Below are 20,772 nucleotides of genomic sequence, written 5' to 3'. Positions count from 1 at the left end.
AAGTGCTACAAACCCCAAGTTTCACCGATGAATGTCATGATATTTTTTATCCTATTATCCATGAAAATTTTGGAATCATGAGAATTAGAAATTCATTGTTTAATAAGTGGAAAGATTCACAAAAGGGAAGAAATTATTACAAATATAACAACAGTATTTGTGCACATACAAATAAACTAGCTCTCTAGTTACATGATTAGCAAACATCATTGTACCCGAAGTATTCCCTTGCCCTAAAATTGTAATGCTATGCACTCAGAATTATGATGAAAATAGAAAGACAATTTTAAACCAAAACACTCAGGAGGAAATTTTATCCATAACTGAGAGTGAATTTTTCACTTTGTTAGACCTAGGGCTAGGGTTTAAACCAGAAAGCTTTAACGAGTGCATTAACTTAGATAAACTAGCACAGGCTTATGACAAATTGGAAAGAGTTTTTCAAGATTCATTTATTAGGGGTTTAATAAATTCAGAGTCCTCTACCAGTGTTACATTGGACATAGACCATAAGCCTCCTTATCAGTATGATAATTTTGTGCCATGGTTTCAAAATACTATTTCTTTGTTATCATTTTGTCTAGGATTGGATAGTAACAAGGAAGTGGGGGTCAGTGTTCTTGAAATGATTTATAATATCCATTGTCAAGGTTAGTCAGTTGAGAAGAGAGATGTAAGATATAATTTTGTTTAGCACATTGTTGAATCTATGCAACAACAATTACTAATGATTAAACAAAGTACAACTACAGGCAAGACAAAGACATTTAGGTTCACAAGTTACTTGTGCTACCTTCTTTTAGCAAAGCATCGCCCAATATTTGAGACAGAGAACAACAAGCTTGATATTGAGGTCTATAAGTTTGATGAGAAAATCGAGAAGAAATCAGAGACTCTAAGTCTAGTATATGAGTGGACACATAAGATGAGGATGACTGCTACAAATAAAAAATACAACCATTTTGTAGACTTCTTTTTGGCATCTATTTACCAAAAAATCATAGGCACTTCGATGCCTAGATTGCTTGTGTCTTGTAAAGATTGCATTCAACTTGGAAGTCAGATTCAATTGGCTGACTAGTTCTTCATGGAAGAGTACACTATCTTATTATTTTACGGTATGGTAGTTGAACCCTGCAAACTTCCAATGCATGTTACAAAAAGGGTTTTTGCACTGGAATATGTACGGCAGATGGAGTGCGCAGATGAACTTTTCAGTGAACAACAAAAGAAAATGACATTTCCTTCCTTGCCTTTCACAATTAGAGGCCTTACATTTAAGAGAAAGTCTTTCAAAGTGGCAAATGAATTGGTAACTTTTTTTGGCTTTGATTTTGTCAGTCATTGAAATTATGATCCACTGAACATAATAAAAATGAGACTTATTGCCAATGGGAACTCTACAAGCAAATATCAACATCAAGAGATGCCATTGATAGAAAGGTTAAAAAACAAGGATTCATGGGATGAGGTTAAGAAAGAGATGGAGAAACATGCAACAGAGAATAATATTTCAATGCAAGAATTGTCATCCCAAATTACGTCATTGCACATATCAAAGTCACACAAATCAGAGCCTCTGACATACTTAAATTTCTATGAGAAAGCATCTAAACCTTCTAAGAGGTCTATGACGAAAGTAATTAAAGAGGCATGCACATCTGCTTTGTGGTGTCAAACCAAGATGATTGATTTTTGGAAAATGAGGAAAAATTTGGGTGAACCAAGGACATCAACAGGTTTTGAGGAAATTGAGGAGGATGAACTTTTCAGCGATTATTGGAATAAAGAGCATCCAACTATACTATATGATTTTGGTAGTGACAGTGATAATGAAAGACAAAAGGACCTCAAGTCTGATGCCAACATTCAAGGTATTCAGGATTTTGGGTTAATCAAGGGCAAAGATATTATTAAACTTCAAATGAGTGATTCTATTAAACAAACATATAGTAAAGGGGAAACTATGATACAAAAAATGGGTTATGCGGGTATAGGGCCCATTGGTGCATGTGGTAAAGGGATTTGGAATCCAGTTTCAGTAACATACCCACCCAAAAGAGGATGTAAACCAATCATTGGACTCTCTGAGATTGAAGATGATTCATCTAGAAAGGGCAAAAAATATTATACTTCTGCTTCTGAATGTCATCCCAACACATTATTTGTTAAATCTTCAAATCCAATTGTAGTTGATCCCATTGGCATTAGCACTAGCACTGGCACTATCATGGATGAACCTTGTGCAAAAAAGCAAAAAGTTATGACAATTACACCAAAAGCAATGTCAGCAGTTACTTCCCCAATGTATGCACCAGTAGCTTCTGTACAAAACTCAGAAAGTAGTCCTAAAATGCCATGATTTGGAATGGGCCATCTTTAGTCTGTCGGAAATCCTCAAAATACAATTGTAGGTGGAGTAATTTTAACTAGAGTTGGAGGAGCATACAACGATACAACTAATAATTCACTTTTCAAACACTCAATTGTGTCAGCAAACCTAGATTTTAGTTTGAACGAGTTTGCATCAAAGTTTGAGCAAACAAGTGAAAGAAATAGGCAAATTATGAAGACTTTGAAAAGTGATGCAATTGTTGAATGTTAGGGATCTACTAATAGAATATTTCCAACATACGATCCAAACAATGAAATGATGAACTTCATGGCTGTTATGCCCCTGGGTAGAGATAATAATCCACCAAAAAATGTAATAAATTGTAACGATATACAAGTTACTAGTCTTCAAATGGATTTTTCAAAAGTGAAAAATATTGATAAAATCAATATATCAGAAGAGAGCAACAAAATGGTCTACTCTACACTTCTGAAAGCGAAGAGGGAAAAATCAAAAGGCTTACAAAGAAAATAGAAAAGTTACAGGAAGATCTTGATAATGTGAAGGCCAAGGAGAAAGCAATAGACAATAGGTTCAAAGAATTGCAAAATAGGATAAATAATTCTTTTCCTACAGAGGAAATTTTCCAACAAGAAAAGATGAATGAACAAGTGCAAAATTTGACTAAAGAATTGGATGAGTGTCAAAAAAGACTTCAGCATGAAAAAGCCTCTACTACACAGTTGTTCAAATCTGTAGAGAGTAGTGCATAGGTCAACAATAAATTGAAAACTAACATGGACTCTGCTATCAAGGAAAATAATAATTTGAAGATTGAATTGGAGAATGAAAAGAAAAAAGAGGAGTCTAAGGCAAGGATGACTTATAATTTGCAAAAGGAATTGGGAAATGAGAAGAAAAAAGAGGAGTCTAGTGCAAACACAATCCACAATTTGAATAAGCAATTGGAGAATATGAAAAAAAAGAGGCGTCACCTGCAAAAATAATCCTTGATTTGAAGAAGGAATTGGAGAATGCAAATAAAATGGAGTCTAGTGCTACTGCAAGCACTAACACAATCCACCATATGAGGAGGGAATTGGAGAATGCAAAGAAAAAAGAGGAGTCAGCTACAAAGAAAATCCTTGATTTGACAAAGGAATTGGAGAATGCAAAGAAAGAGGAGTCTACTCAAAGACTCCATGATTTGAAAAAGGGATTGGATAATGCGACGAAAAAGGAGTCCACTACAAAGACAATCCATGATTTGAAAAGGGAACTCGAGGATGAGAAGAAAAAAGAGGTAACTACTACAAATACAATCCAAGATTTGAAGAATAAATTGGAGGATGAGAGGAAGAGAGAAACTAATAGGCAAGGGTAACTAGAGGAAATACAAAAAAAGAGTGAAAACAAGATGTTTGAGATGAAGAAAAAGATGAAGAATGTAATTGCACAAAATAGAGAAATCTCTTCCAAAGACCATCATGTAAAGGATACTACAATAAACATGGTTAAGCTTATCAAACAAGAAAATTGGGACAAAATAATGAAGAATAGTGATAGTTTGTTTAAATGGCTTGATTTAAATAACAATCTCAAACTTGTCTTTGAAAATGTAAAATATGATGTTCAGGGTAAAAGACGAATCTTCACCAATTCCTTAAAAATCTTGCTGACCAAATTTTGAATAAAGTATGAAGATCCAGTAATAGGGATTTGGCAAACCATTGAATAAACAACTACTTGGATGCCTCTGTAATGACCATTGATGTTTGTCACAATTGTGAACAAGTAATAGAAATAGCTGAAGCTCTCAAATCTACTTCCAAATACTTGATGAAGATGAATCACATCATACTAAACTTGTTAAATGTTGGATTACCAAATCCAACTAACTCAGACGACAGATTCATTGGAAAAGAAGATTACATGAAAAAGTTGTAAGATAGCATGAATTCTGATATAGGCAACTTCCTTGAGGAAACCATTCCAAAAAGAATTGCAAGTTGCACCAAACCACTATCAACAATGAATGTAGTTATAGATAAATTCCCTGATTAATGTAAAACTATCTCTCTGAAGTATTCATTTTTGATGAGGTTATAACTATTTAGCTACAACCTCAAACAAATGGAGCTTCCAAATGATGTAGAATGGAGTGCCCTAAAGAAATTCATTGAAGCAGGGTCATCTTCTCAAACTATTACTATTACTGTTAGTGGTAGTCATAGTTGATAGCACTAAGTAGTCAAAACCTAGTAAGTGATAGTACTATAATCATTTTATTACTTGTTGCTCTTTAATTTCAAATTTTGGATTTAATTTCAACTTTGTTTAATGTTAATTGTTACAAGAATCAAGAGCTAGCATATCGAGATAGTTGGGCAGCCAGGCACTGGCATACTATTACTACACAGAGCAGATGGAAATTTTTTTTCTACTGCTTGAAAAAATTGTACAATTGACAATGTGATTGTATACACATAATGTATTATGTAGTAATAATTTGATTATATATACAATTACAAATCGACCTACAACTATTGTTGCTCCCTTGTATCTACAAAAGGGAATTCAGGGTCATTTCAATTTAACATCGAGTCATTTGCAAAGGGTTGTAATTGTTAAATGTATAATGTTACATGCTAATTTATAATTATAAATTATAATACATTTTTTTTAAAAAAATAGAGCTTATTCTGTTAAATGCATTATGTTACAATTTCTTAAAGAAACTAGAATCAATGAAAATCTCAACATGTTAAAGAAATACAACCAATGAAAATCTCAACATGTAAGTTTGTAACATCAACATGTTCAAAAAAAAATTTAAGCATCTATAAAAGGAAAATGAATGAAGGCTATAAATTGACTTCTACAAACATAATTAATTAGTAGATAGAGTCTTAGATTAGAGCTACTACTACTAGCCTACTACTTGACTCATGCAGAAGTTAGAACTTGAGGTTGAGAAGCTGCTATAGTTGTCAATCCGCCTAGACTGGCTCATCATCACTATCATTAGAATCCTCCTCATTTATTGCATATAACCTTTCATTATTCATTGTGTTTTCTTCAAATTCACTATCAACATCAATATGCATGCCACAATCAACATCATCTTCATTGCTTACAATATCAAGACATGAACCACTGCCACCGCCACTACCACTGCCACTGCCACTTGGGTCTGAAATGTTGGCGATCCCTCTTCTTTGACACTGGTTTCTCCAAATGCTAAGAGCCTTGTCATAAGGGAAACTATCTACCTCACACCTAGAATTGTAGAGCCTCAAACAATTATCCAAATTTTTGTCTAATTTGTTTCTAACCTTTGACTTTAGGAAGCCCAAAGTACTAAAAACTCTCTCATCCTCCACTAAACCCAATATCATTGTCAAACATAAATCACTAAGCTTGAAATATTTTGGTATTGACTCTCTCAACTGATTGCTCTCACCAAGGTTTTTCCAAAGCTTTGTTACCACTCCCTCTTCATTTGGGTTCTCCATAAGATCATATTGTTCCCTCATTATGTTTGCAAAAGAATATGATTGATCTTTCAGTCAAGTTTCATCTAAAATTCCATTTATAGTTACTCCATTGATTACTTTAGGTTTAAAAAAATGTTGAATCAAAGTCATCATCCTTCTTCGAAAATCAGTCAGACAATTTAAAGACCAATATTGTGGAAAAACAATTGACATTGCTTCGAGCAGTTCCTCTAGGGAGAATCTGAATCTAATTTCTAACAAAAGATTGTAGCAAACTCACTTGATAGAGTCAAGATCAAAGTCTTTGATCTTCTTGAAGTCTTCACTTGTAACACATGAAAGTACTTTCCCTGGTTCTGATTCAACTTTGCTTCTTGCTTCGTTGGGGTTGGAGTTGGGGTTGATGCGGGCATAGTACTGCATTGGTATGTCAACCCTACATACCCTGGCATAAACCTCATTATTTGCACTGATATGTAAAAAGTTCCTAGGATTGTTCAAATCTGTGATTTCTATCCACTTTGCAAACTTTAATTCATCTAATGGTAGTAATCGATACAGAGTATCTAGACTATTATATGTCATTTTATGTAGCTTATTATATTTTGCAATGTACATAGCTCTTTGTTGAACCTTTTTTATAATATTTCTCATGTCCTGTAGCATGGGGAGAATATCTGCTAAAGTTAAGAGTATCTTAACATTAGTTAGATTTGAATATAGCTGAGGGAATCTGTCTTACACAAAGTGGATTAGTCTAAGCAATGACAGATATTCAGAGATTACTCGATGCGCTAGTCCATCCAAAGAGATCCATCTGGTATCATTGTCTTTAAGAAGCTTCCTCCCATTAGTAAGTCTTTTGAGCAAAGTGTTGAAATTCTCAGACTCGTTTTGGACTTCGATAAAAGTATTGGCAAATCTCTTTGATTAGAGATTCCACTTTACTTGCACAACCAAAATCGTTGACAATTCCAAAAGCTAGATTCATTCAATGGGCCATGCAATGAATGGGAATAGTGTAGGGTGCCAAATCATTCTTGATATTTTTGCAAAGACTGCCTTTATGACCTTGCATAACCAAAGCTCCATCTGCTCCAACACACACCAACTTTTTGGCAATCTCCATTTTATCCAAACCTCCACATTCAATTAGAGTACTCTTTAATAAATCATATAAATTTTTAGTTGTCGCACTACAATTCAATTTATCAACAAATAGTAGAAAGGGTTGACACCAAAGATTGTTTACAGTATAAACATGCATGCACACCCAGGAAGTATTATCAATTGTTGTAACTTCATCTAGAGACAATACAATGAAATTTGAGTGTTTAAGTTTTTCCTTCATATCTTCTTTTTCAACCTTTGCAAGACATCTAGCCCATTCCCACTCACTGTTTACTGACCAGTGACTGTTCGGATAGTTTCAAAGTTTGAAAAAGTGCAATAAGGTAGTAATTGAAGGGTAGTCCGTCATAGAACGTCCTCTACTCAAAATACAAAAGACTACACTTAATTGAACTACTTTTCCCATATTTTGCACTTCCATTGCTTTCCTAATAAAATCTTTGATGGAACCTTTTACTGCAGAATGCTTCTCTTGTATTTGTTGGTGTAACTCATATATTTCGGCATTCCTAATATGCAGATAGTTGTCCTTTGTTTTCCAAGTTAGCATGGATTTTTCAACTCCATCTATAGTTTCCTTTTTGTAAACTTTACTAACATGCTTTTCTATGGTATCAAGTTTAAGCTACAACCTCTTCTCCTTCTTTGTTATCTCTGTGCAAATCTTACATCTTCATTCTACAGGAGGCTCACCATCAATTGGATTGGCCACTAGTTCAATGAACCATTACTTTTCCACCCATTCTAACTGAAAATTCCTTTTGGAAAAATCCCAGAAAGATCAATCTTTCTTTGATTCCAATTTTATTTTTCCCTTTTGTGCATGAACATGATTTATGGAATCACTTTTGGTTTTCTCACTTGATTGGTCTGGGACTGACTTCAACTCTATAATATTAGTTTCTAACTCCTTACTCAAGGGAAGTGCCTCCAAATTGTGTTCAAGTTCATCCTCGACTGAGATATTAGGTTCACCAACTTGAACTTCAATACGGTTTGAGTCTCCAACTTGTGATGAATCTCCTTTTTCAATAAGCATTGGAGATCTAACTTGTGAATCTTGTAGGTTGCCAACATTTCCACCACCAAAATATGCCACTATGCTTCTGCGTTTTGGTAATGGTGGCCTCTCTTGGCTTTTAGGGATCCTACTGGAACCCCTATTACCCCTCTTGTTGGACATTGCAAACTGATAAAGGCTGCAAAAAATAAATCAACTTAGTTGTTGAACAAAAGACTCAAATAGTGATGACTCAAAGACTGTGAACAATGATAGCAGACTACTTAGACTACATATAATAACAATAATATGGTTCATTCTCCAAAAAATGGTACTTCTGCTACGGTACTACCCAATATAATTCACAAACCTATAGGCTATCTTAGCATGTGAGATGTCCAATCACTAGTGGACACTGGACAGTAAAACTAAAAAATAACTAGTACCACTATACCGGTATGGTAGTACCACTGTCAACATTAAAAAAATTTAAAAATCACTTGCCTTTTATGAAAACTAGGGTCCACGAGTCAATGGACAATACACTCAGCACTTTGAAACTTTGACGGTAATAAGAAATGCCAGTCTCCAGACTAGAAAAGAGTGAATTGTGTAGAATAATAATATCTTATAATCCAATCTAGGTTGCTGAATTATGCAAGATTATCAAGTGGGAATGTCAAACGTAGGTGAAGCGCACCTTCCTATGCAAGCCCACAATAGGAAACAGTTGGCTAAACGAGGTTGGTGGTCAACACATGTTGGGAAAATGGTAGGCGACGCCCAACCCAAGGGAAAATTATTTGGTTGTAGTAATGGCAGAATAACGTGGGCTAATAAGAAACAAACATGCAAAGGCTAGTGGCAAAATGTTTAAAATAAATGTATCCAAAATGTATATTGCATTGGTGATTGGACCGATATTTTTGACCAATCATGTGATAACTAATGGGTGACTACCACGAGCATTGAACCCAAATCTGATAAACATCTGACGATGCGGTTGGCCTATGTTGCATGTGCTATTCACCAAATGACAATTGACCCATGAGATGGGATCGCCAAAATGCGAATATTCGCCACTAAATTATTCTCTATTTCTCTCATACTATCAACACAAAATTATTCATAAATTCCTCAACGAAAAAAATGTATGTGAAAAGAAAGAGAGAAGAAAGAAATTATCATTATTGATCCTCATTTTGAATACCCAACAAATGTAGCATGTGATGAGTTTGAAATATTTTTCTAGAGTGAGATTGTCTTTACACATTAGAATCATGAAAAGATGACATGATAATAAATTGGAAATTATTTAACATGATACATTACACATGGTGGAATGTTGATTGTATTGTAGATAACATTGAACATGAAAATGATGATGCAAATGATGTAAATAATTCTGAAAATGCCAATAATTTAAACCTATATAAATTTGAGCTTTGTTCTCATATGGTATCTACAAATAAAATTGTTCCAAATGAATTTAAAATGCTGGGTAAATAAGATTTTGATTAAAAAATGCTTGTAACACAAATACAATTCAACAAAAATTGCATGATAGTATTTTCTAGTTTCTTCCAACAAATAAAATCCATTATAAACCATTTCCAAATCATGTACCATTTGTACCAAATAGCTTTTTCTAGCTTGCAATGAATACAATTCTTTATTACCATACTAATATAGACCATTTATCACCATTACAAATGATCATTCAAGGTACAATAGGAACTAGTACAAAGTATTCCTAATCAATTGTATCAAAAAAATGCTTAACACATCTTCAATTGGCATAGGGAACCCATTGCTAGTTCTTAAATCAATGGTTGTTACTTCTTATAATGTACAAGCAACAACAATACATGCATTTCTTCACATCCCTTTGAAAGGATAAACTATAATGATATTCAAAGAATAGTTAAAGCAATTTATATACATATTAATTGAAGAGTTGAGCTTTTTAGGGCCTAAATTATTGCTAATAATTGATAGTCGATTATGTCAAGAATTTTGAAACTAATAAAATAGATGTTTTTGTGACATATCTATTATTCTCAATGGTGACCTCAGAAAATTACTGCCTGTAATGGACAATCCATATATGCATCACACTCTAAGGAACTCACTTTATGGCTAAGTTTAACAATTGTCATTATAATGGACACTACATTATGCCAATATAGTACTTCTAATCTATAACCGAGATTTCAATCAATTCTTCAAAACATTAGAAATACTAAAACCTCTAAAAATGATTGTAAAAATCTTATGGAGCACACAAGAAATATTATAAGATTTCAACAACAAAACCAACTTGATTTAAAAAATGATTAAACAATTGAATATGTCAATTGCTTTGTATATTGCAAAATTTAATTGACAAATATATTTTGAATATGACAATAATGAGTAGCTACCATTAGAGATATATTTATTTGTAAATCAATACATAATGTTAGCAACTTATCTATAGATTTAAGTTGGGCTTGACAACGGGTCAGTTGGTCAATTAAAAGAAACTATCTACAAAAAGGAATCTAAACGACCAAAACTGCCTATATGTTGTCATTGAATTTCCAAATTACAACAAACCTGCATCGAAAATTAAAAATCCAAAGTAGATCCCCATTGAGTATGAGGAAATTGAACACAACTTGCATTGACAATGGCCTAGGCAATAACCATACACAAATCTCAAGATTTGACTTTGAAAAAAGTAACAACAACTGAAAAGAAAGGACTCACATTACAACTATCTCAAGAGAAAGGACAGTTTAAGATTTACAATTTGAACCAACCTTCTCTTATGAAAGATATGCTAAAATGCAAAATAACGCCTATACAACAATTAGGAAAAAAAAAGAGGCACAATCATGAACATTGTCCATTCAAACGTCTGGCAAAGTTAATGTTGTTCAAGGCTCACATTTGGCATGACCTTCCTTTTAGGCATATATTACTTTTGTAAAGAATATGAAGGTTCCCCTCACATGAGTTGCTCCTTACTCTATGCCTATGTATCTTGTATTTAACTCTTCTTCTTTTAAAATGTCAAAAAAAATTTACTTGTCCTGTGTAGAAAGCTTTACTACCATCAGTTTACAAACAATTACCAATGATAATTATTTGGAACCCTACCATCTAAAGTCTTTTGTTGCTTCATCAAGATGTTAAAAATTCAATGTGCAACTACCATCCGATACTCACCTTTCTACTTTCCTTTTTAATACTTTTTACTCTCTTATAAATTGCCTTATAAATATAATAATAGATTAAAATTTTTGGTTTATTTTTTCAGGGGCAACAATGTTTGACAAGCATGTTTTTTAAAGTCATCATTCCATTGTTGGACTTCCTAGCTATTGGAGAGTTGTTGGAAGTTGTAGGTCCAAACTACGTATCAACAAACTAGTTAACTATACTTCTTTTACTTTACATTTCTCCATGTGTTCAACATACCCAAATTTATTGCTCCACTTTTACACTTTTTTCTTATTTAAAATCATCATATGCATTGTAGTTGTGTGATGTTTTACATGTCCTTTTCGTTACTTCCATCTAAACAAAAATTCTATCAGCATTTAGCTTGTAGTTTGTGGAATTTTGTATCTAAATCATAAACATTGGTATTTCTAACATTTTAACACATTTTAACAACTTTCCATCTTTGTAGACATCTCAAAGACTTTTTCAAAATCCTTTAAACTATTGCTTATATTAACTACTGCAACCTTACCAATGACAGTTGTTCTCTGACCACAGTGTCTTTTTTCTTATGCATATTAGTTATTAAATAATAAATAACAATTACAATAATAAACTATTCTCTTGTTTGCATACATAATGATCATAGTAAGCATGTTTATTCTAATATCTTGATGTATTTTATTATTATTGTGCATTGAATTATTATTTCTTAATTTAGCTAACAAATGCCATATCAGATGGGAAATACCATATCAAATGCAAATCTAAAAAATGGTATTTTTAGGTGTGCACATAATGACATCTTAAAATACTATGAAATGACTCATCAATATCCTTGCAATTCTCTTTTAACACTATTTCACATGTTAATGATTTATAAAATATTTTTTTCAATAATTTCAAATAGAATGAAATTGAATCTCAAAGAAATTTATGGACAAAATAAAAGGAGAGAGAAAAACACCTTATACATAAGCAAACTAACAATATTTTTTTACCAACCATAACTTTACTAACACTTGCTTGAGTCGCTCGAGTGGGTGTGCAATGATGAAGAGTTGTGCTAATGTAATAAATACCACAAAAGGGTTAAGCCTTCACAAACAACTACGCCAAAATAATAGAAAAAACAAACCTACTTATTAAACACAAAGAGTATATCTAATGCACCTTAATCCCACAAAACCAATGGGTATTTAGGCAGCTTGGAATACAATCCAAGCTTCTCATGTGCTAGTATCTTGGATTTATATTAGGTGGTTTACAATTACAAACTTATGTACTCTACATCTACAATTCAATTTAAACATAACATGTCCCACTGATGCACACTATCAAACCATGACATTTTCTAATTACCAACCTTATATTTCTTTCATATTTTGGTTGCTCCCCTTGTTTGGCTTGCTTTGTAAGTACAAATCCAACACACCCAAAATCAATTCCTCTACACAACAAAAAATATCTTGTGCCTTTTGCTATTTTTTGGAATCAATACATCACATCTCCAACAACTCACTACTTATTGCTCCCTCAAAAACACTTCTCACTTGCATTTCCAAGTATGTACTCTACTATTTTTACTTTGCTTTTTCTTAAAACTACTAATGCCTAACACATTTTTTTCATTACTCCTCATTGCATTCACTTTTCCTATCTATATAGTTCTATGCAATCAACTAATAATAACCATGCCTTTTCTTGTAGGGGACATTCCTTCCATGCAACACACAAATCAACCACTTGTCACCACTATGAGCAGACTCTATTTTCAAGACCTCCACCACACCACCACTCTGTTACAAACAACATGCTACTTGCTTTGGAAATTAATCTCTACAATATTTTATATATAATGTCATGTTCTCTTGCAATAAACGTTGCTTTTAATGTACTCACAATCACAATTTTTTCAATTTAGATATATTTTTAATTAAAAATAAATAAAATCCAAACATTTCATATTGTGCAAAAAAATACCTCAACAACATTAATATGTGTTACCTTTTCAAAACATCGATTTCCATCCCTCCACACTTTTAACTTCCACTCTCTGCACAACATACAAACGTATCAACGAGTAGTTTTTCCATTAGTTTTTAAGAAAATGGAATGTATCTACTTAATACAATAAAATGAGAACTATTATTATTATTATGTATTGAAAAAGTATATAATAATAATAAAAAAAATATGTTTCTTTTTTATAATTTTTATTAAGAGTAAAGACCTTCAATACAAGGTAGTTCAAGTGGAGGCATAAAGTCCATGAGCGCAATTCATAAAGTCATCACTTAACTATCACATTACCAAATAAACCCCCCTTTTCTACATTTTTTACATTAATAATTTTTTGTAGTATTTTTTTTTCCTGAATATTGATATAAGGTCAATGGGCCCTTGGTCTATCAATGAAGTTGAAAGGCTCTCAATGACCCACCAAAAATCAAGTCTCGCTAGTGAGTGGCTCCGACATTGACAATGGATGAGGCCGAGATGGTTTCCCAATGAGTTTGGTGGAATGGATACCCCTTAGTCCTTGCCTCTTAATGACCTCTAATATATATATATAATCCAATATTTTTTAAAACTATTAATTCTCCAACCTTTAAAGAAACAAATTCAATGTCCTTTTAAACTAATAATAACTCTCTAACCTTTTCTAGATGGATTTTCTTTCAGACATATATAAGAATCAACAAAATCTAATTTTTTAATTGAATAAACAACATTCCTTAAAAAAGGAACTCAGATTATGAAACAATTTATAGAAGTGTGTACTGGTTCCCCATTGACTTGGAATAACGTATGTACAAGTGTTATATATAAGCAATATTACAAAGTCAAAACATAAGCGGGAGTAGCGAGCCTCCTAAATAGAAGACAACTAGAATTTTCTGTCCTTTACGTAAAAGAAAGGCCTTCAATAATAATCGCCCCGTTAAATTCAACGCACGTAACCTTTAACCTTAATCTCACGCCCACTCATCATCATCGTCGTCGTCTAGGGTTTTAACGGAATTTGACAGATACATTCAGCAGCTTAGATTCTAGGTACTGTACCAGAGCAGAAAAACCTTCAACCAAATCTAACCGTACTATAAATGAAAGACGATATTTCTTTGTTTTTGGCAAAGATTAGGGGTTTTTAATTTCGATGGACAGGATGGAGTTCAAGGAAATGGAGGTTTTGGGCCACGGGTTTTAGCCGCGTCTTGAAGAGCTTCGAAATTCGAAAAATCATGCGGTTTTCAAGTCTGAATTTGAATCTATGGTTGTTGTATGAAGTGAAATGTATTTTAATGGGGTCCCACTCTCCTTTGTACACAAATTATACGGTTTTCAGCGAAGAACAACTGGGCTGTTAATTTGTGGACCAAGCAAAGTCGGTGGAAAGGGAAAGTAATTCTAAATTCTGAATAGCTCTCCTGCGGTGATAAATTCAGGCTTTATTGATTGCATTTTCTATTGCATGTTTTTAAATTTTGCTTCGAAATTTGATGAAATTGAGCGTAGGGATTTTCTGAGGAAAGAATTCACTTAGTATGGCGACGAATTGGCACAGGTTTGGCCCGTTTTAGTAGATTCGTCTAAAATAGCTGCGGCGTTTTCGATATTTGCCCTTGCTTGGCCAATTTTAGTAGATTTGTCAAAAATAGCCACGGCGGATCTGTGCATTGTGCAATTTCGCTTTGTATTGGCTAGATTTGATGGAATGAGTATCGGGCGAATTGATAGGATAGATTGGCTATTTTAAGCAAATATTAAACATAGCATGCGCTTTTTTGAATTGACGGCTACTTGAAGTCGGAGCTTTTTTAATTAGATATTGATCGGGATATGGCCCTTTTGGTTTTCATCTGCTGTTTGTTTGGGTTGGAGAATGGAGCACTCTAGCATGCAGGTCGGCAGATAAGGGTTTTGGTGAAGCAATTGGAGTAGCTTTAGTTTTTTGGCTTGGATTGTGGATGCACGTGAAATATTATGTGGAATTAAGGGGTTATGTTTAGTATGGAAGGTAGAAGTGGCTTGATTTCGTTCGTCGTTGTCTCTACGGGAGGACTAATCCCGCCACAGCTTGTGCTAGGATTGCTGATCTTGGAATGGATGAACGTTTCTATTCTTTCTCCTTCTTTCAATAAACGCTGTATCACATCTGCTGCAGTTGTTTTTTTAGGGTTTGATTATCATTCTGGTTACGCAGATTGCGTGGAATTTCACTAGTAGCGTGCTTCCAGGCGGGTAAGGGTGGGCAGGCTGATTTGAGTAATTGTTAAAATGCCAGAAGGTAAACTAGATAGTGATGGAAGCTCTTCCGCGGCCGAGCCACCTGACGATAACGAATTTGTGGAAGTTGATCCTACAGGACGATATGGTCGGGTGAGTCTTGTTTTCTAAATCCGTAATCTTATATGATTGTCAAATTGGTTTTTCCTTGATAGTTTGCCAGTATTAGGGTTTGCAAATATGGTTGCTGGTCTGGATTTTTGCTTTTTTTCCCAATACTTTTAGAAATAGTACTATTAGCATTACCAGTCATGGCAGAGCGTATGAGTTTTACCCCTTGTGTTCTTGTACTGAATCATCTGAGTTATTTGTTTATTATGATACTCAGTCTTGTTTATTATAGCTACTATCTGCATTTCCGTCTTCGTCTTTCATCTTCCACTTCTTTACCTTGTTAGGAATAGAGAGCACTATTTTTGTCAGTGGATGTAGGTAATCCTATTAATTAATCTTCAATTATTAGAAGGATAATTGTTTTGATTTCGACATTAATGATTTGGATTTGCTGTAAATGAATGCAGTACACTGATGTGCTGGGTAAAGGCGCTTTCAAGACTGTGTATCCTTGTCTGTTTGTTTGTTTTCTAGGGTAGATATACATTTCTCTCTCACTTATTATTTGAGGGAACGTTTGTATTGTTTATTACCTTAATTTATCATACAGCTATAGGGCATTTGACGAAGTTGAGGGGTTAGAAGTTGCTTGGAACCAAGTGAGGATCGATGAACTTCTGCAGAATCCAGATGATCTAGAGAGATTGTATTCAGAAGTACATCTGTTGAAGACTGTGAAGCATAATAATATTATCAAGTTCTACAATTCATGGGTGGATGACAAAAACAAGACTGTGAATATCATAACAGAGATTTTCACATCAGGCACTCTGAGACAGTTAGTTTTTGAAATTCTTTTAACCCTAAAATAAATTCTTTAAGATTGTAGTTTTAGCATTTGTTAAAGTTAGCAAGGAGCATTTATAGTATTATTATTATTATACTCATAGAGGTATCATGTATATCATTGTGGAGATCAATACGTTGTTTTAAACTTTTGTGCAGATATCGGAAGAAACATAAACATGTTGACATGAAGGCTGTCAAGGGTTGGGCAAGACAAATTCTGCAGGGTTTACTATATCTCCACAGTCATAATCCTCCTATTATTCACAGAGACTTAAAATGTGATAATATATTTGTTAATGGTAACCATGGAGAGGTTAAAATTGGGGATCTTGGATTGGCCACTTTACTGCGGCAAGCACATGCTCACAGTGTCATTGGTAGGTTTTTTTGATAGCCTTTTATTTTGCTTGTACATGCACTGTCTAGAGGTAGCTATCAATTGGTTTAATTTAACTTGCCATCTGTGAATTTCAGGAACTCCCGAGTTCATGGCTCCAGAACTTTATGAAGAAGATTATAATGAACTGGTTGACATCTATTCATTTGGTATGTGCCTACTAGAGATGGTGACTTTTGAGTATCCATACAGTGAATGTAAAAATCCAGCTCAAATTTATAAGAAAGTGACATCTGTAAGTTCCTTTCTTCTTTTGTGATCAATAATTTATTATGTTGATAAGAATTTGTGACTAATGTTAACTGGGTGAAAATTTGGCCATTACATTCAGGAATAACTTTAATTGTTGGGATACTTCCTCAGGGTATAAAGCCTGCTGCCCTGAATAAAATAAAAGATCCACAAGTTAAGGCATTCATTGAAAAATGTCTTGTAGCAGCGCCCAATAGGTTGTCTGCAAGGGAGCTTTTGAAGGATCCTTTTCTCCTGTGTGATGGCAGTAAACAGTCTGTAGAATACATTCATATTCCATCTTCTGTTGGGCCTCCTGTAGAAAACACTGAAGCATCCACTATACCAGGATCAAGGTCTTCCTCTGTGCATCTTGACGGAACATCAGCTGTTAATGATGTGATAGCTGCCTTTAATTCCACATCTGAGTCTATTATCGATGATAGTGACAGGGAGTCTAATTATTCTTCCGGTTCCCAGATAGAGAAAGATGGTTATAGTCTGCCCTTGCCTAGCCTGGAAGTGCGAAGCTCAACAAGTAAAAGAAACATGAAATTGAAAGGGAAGAAAAAGAATGATAATACCGTATCCTTGCGATTCCACATTGCAGATCATGGAGGTAATATGTTCATTGTTCTTCTGTATTCTGTTATTTTGTGTCTAATTCTTTTGTGATGTTAAATTGTATGTAATCTGCATATAATATTGGTTTCATGTTTTAGACCATGCTAGACAGATCAACTAACTAAATTCTATTTTGCAGGTCATGCAAGAAATATTCATTTTCTGTTTTTTTTAGATAGTGATACAGCTTTCAGTGTTGCAAGGGAAATGATTGAGCAACTTGACCTGTCAGATCTAGATTTGATGCCAATAGCAGAACTCATAGATACTGTAATTGCTGGCATAGTTCCTGAATGGAAGGTTGGTGTTTCGATTGATGAAAATGATTACATAAGTGAAAATGCTGCTGAGAACATTTCTGATGACCACCATTTGCATGTGGTTGATGAAGACCAAATGGAAAGATCATTTGATTATTTCCCTATGATAAGCACTTCCAAGGAGGAAACTATAGAAAACAATGCCTCATTGCCTGATATGGCTCTGCCATCAGAAACTACCTCTGCAGAAAATTCTTTGCCAGGCAGATCTGAAAGTAACGTATATGGGAGATTTGAAGAATTCACCTATAATCCCAGCAGTTCAGATTGTTCTCCTTCAAGCTCAATTATACCTCGTGTACATTTGGGTGAAGATCAGGCTTCTCAAGATTCATTGCCATCAGACAACGCGATTTTTGGATCACCACATTTAGAAAGTGAAAACCTTCCACTAGGCACCCCTGAGAGCAATGGCTGTAGTGATCTGGCTATAGTCGATACTTTCATATTATCCGATCAAGATATTGGCAATGTAGACCAGCCACATGTGAATGGTGGGGAAAAGTTTGGGAACTCTGGAATCTCTTGTTCCATTAAGAACAACTCAAAATCCTCAAAAGATCTTGCAGACAGCCTGCCATCTTTTGACAGTGCCCCATCACTCCTTGCTGATGCTGAAGATGAAGAGTTACGGACACAATTGGAGCTGATTGAACTTGAGTATCAGCATGAACTGCAGGAGCTTAACAGGAGGCATGAACTAGCTGTTGATGAAGCCAAGAGGGCTTGGAATCAGAAGAAGAAAACATCTACTCATTCTGTATCTTCCTGTTCTTCAGAGAAACAACAGAGTAATATTGATAATTTGGAAGTTAAAAATGAATTCCTTCCCAACATGCACGAAAATCCTGAAAATACCTGTGTGAGTCATGGAATGCTTCCAAATGCGTCCTTGTGCTCCAGAGTCCCAACTGGGGAAGGTATGGCCTTTTCAGCATCTGGAAATAGAGAATATGAAGGAAATGTAGACCAGTCAATTGACTTGCCAAACACTTCCATTGGAAAAGTCCCTGTTATTGAGTCATGTGATTTTTCTAGTGCGGGAAAGCTGCCAACAAACCAATCCACCAGCACAAGAATTGGGCGTGATGCATATATTATGTTTAAGACAGGCGATTGTTGTAATGATTTGCAGGGCTCCCATTTGAGAACAAACAAACAATCCAAAGAAATTTCCAGGAATGAGTGTCTGGCATCAGCTCATATTTGTAGACCTTCTGGGATGCCTTCAAGTACCAATCAAGAAAGCTTATCTCATTCTTTAGCAATGAATAGAAAAGAACCAAGAATAATTTCGACTTTACTGAATATTGAGTCACATGACTCAAGGGGCAAAGATCTAGCAGCTGAAGTAACGCTCAGTAATCAGTTATCCCATGAGGGTAGGATAACTCGGCCTGTTGGGTGTGAAGTGCTTCCTTCTATACCAAAGATGCTTCAGGAGCATGGCAAAGAGTCTGCTGCTGTACATTCTGTTCCTTGTTCAATAAAGAAGTCAGATTATGTAATCTGTGCATCAGTTGTGGAGCAGCCACGCAAATTACCCCTTGTAGAAAGGGAGAAGCCTCAGTCAGTAAATACTGCAAAATTGAATTGCCCACCTGACAGTTGTGAGCCAGGTCAAAATATCAAAGTTGGTGCAGATCCTTCTACAGAACATCGGAGAAAGGAGCAGCTTAAAAAGTCAATTGCCGAATTGGAAGCAAAGACACTGGAGGGCTTAAAACACTCCAATGGCTATTTGAGTGGCATTTCAGCAAATAAGAGTGCTGGTACAAAACCCATTCGAGGATGAATAATTCATTTCTATGTTATTCAGGGTTCTGTCATGAACCTTGACAAGGTTTGGTGCTTGTTTAGGTTCTAACCTGTATTTTTGTCGATGAGTACCACACTTGAGCAGATTCTTATGCTCCAATACTTGCCAGATCAAAATGCTTAATTATGTTCAACTTTGTTGCCTTCTCGGAGTGGTGCAGTGCGCTGTGTTTGATTTTTCTTTGACTTTGTAGTGAAACTTTAGCATCCATTCTTTTCAGTACACCATTTAATTTGAATATTGTCTCATTTCAAAGTGCTGAGACATGTACAAAAGATCAACTAGTTGAAAATGTATAGCTTATTGTGCCATTGTGCATGTTCTTGACAATCTTTGATATCTAGTGTCCTGAGTTCTTATGTAACCACCTTATTTATGTCCACACTTAGCCATATCCTGTTACAACTTTCACTTCTGACTATTCAAAGCAACGTGTCCATTATACACAACTTGAGTATTATATTTTTTTGCATCCTCTGATTGGAAGAAATGTCTGGTTATGGCTTTGATTGGCGAAAGGTTTTCTTCTGAATGACTTTTAGTATTCAATTACACATTAAGTTGCAACATTCCTGCTATCAATGGTATTGCAATGGTTCTGACCAAAAGTTAAAATTGTTTGTTTCAAATTAAATTACAGGATGGACTGTTGCAACCACAATGTGGAATCCGTAGAAAGAATAATCATTGATAAGTTCGCTACCAAATTCAATGTATGTGCCTGGTTTAGTGGATGGAACAGAAACCGAAGCTTCTGAGAGTAAGTGCTAAATAATGTGTTTGTAAGTGGCATATGCCTGTTGCTTAATTTTGCCTATGCTAATTTTCAGTTTTCTCTAGCCAGTCTCCACTTGTTGCTGGACCTTGTTATGATAAATAAGTTAAGATTTCAAAGACATTAAGTTTCCACAGTCCATTATAATATGCTTGAAAGCTTCTAGATTTTAACTGTATCATTTTTGAAGCAATTATTCAAATCATACTCCATGATCCATCATCAAGATAGTGAGTTAAA

The 20,772-nt window shown here is 34.5% G+C and overlaps 1 protein-coding gene and 1 pseudogene across 1 annotated transcript; one reads left to right on the top strand and one right to left on the bottom strand.

The window, feature by feature from the left end:
* The window catches only part of LOC149532132 (putative GPI-anchored protein At3g06035 pseudogene), a 123,575-nt pseudogene extending 108,721 nt beyond the window's left edge, over positions 1 to 14,854 (bottom strand).
* On the top strand, positions 14,148 to 20,087 carry LOC149532131 (uncharacterized). Its single transcript, XM_089810642.1, has 7 exons — positions 14,148 to 15,556; positions 15,985 to 16,022; positions 16,128 to 16,355; positions 16,523 to 16,743; positions 16,841 to 16,998; positions 17,127 to 17,613; positions 17,758 to 20,087. The coding sequence occupies exons 1-7, from the start codon at positions 15,455 to 15,457 to the stop codon at positions 19,731 to 19,733; spliced, it is 3,210 nt and encodes a 1,069-aa protein (XP_089666768.1). The 5' UTR covers positions 14,148 to 15,454; the 3' UTR covers positions 19,734 to 20,087.
* Positions 20,088 to 20,772: the final 685 nt, after the last annotated feature.

The sequence above is a fragment of the Cupressus sempervirens genome, chromosome 11, assembly GCF_028749045.1.
Source record: "Cupressus sempervirens isolate cs-2001-9-10 chromosome 11, ASM2874904v1, whole genome shotgun sequence".
In the NCBI taxonomy this organism is placed as follows: domain Eukaryota; kingdom Viridiplantae; phylum Streptophyta; class Pinopsida; order Cupressales; family Cupressaceae; genus Cupressus; species Cupressus sempervirens.
Note: the sequence above shows the minus strand (reverse complement) of the source record. Positions and strands in the feature narration are given on the sequence as shown.

Bases quoted from the DNA above. Each gene is read 5' to 3' on its own strand.
- LOC149532131 (XM_089810642.1), top strand. From the start codon at position 15,455: ATGCCAGAAGGTAAACTAGATAGTGATGGAAGCTCTTCCGCGGCCGAG. The intron at 16,744-16,840 runs GTAGGTTTTTTT...TGTGAATTTCAG, and splicing joins ACATGCTCACAGTGTCATTG to GAACTCCCGAGTTCATGGCT. The intron at 17,614-17,757 runs GTAATATGTTCA...TCTATTTTGCAG, and splicing joins CCACATTGCAGATCATGGAG to GTCATGCAAGAAATATTCAT.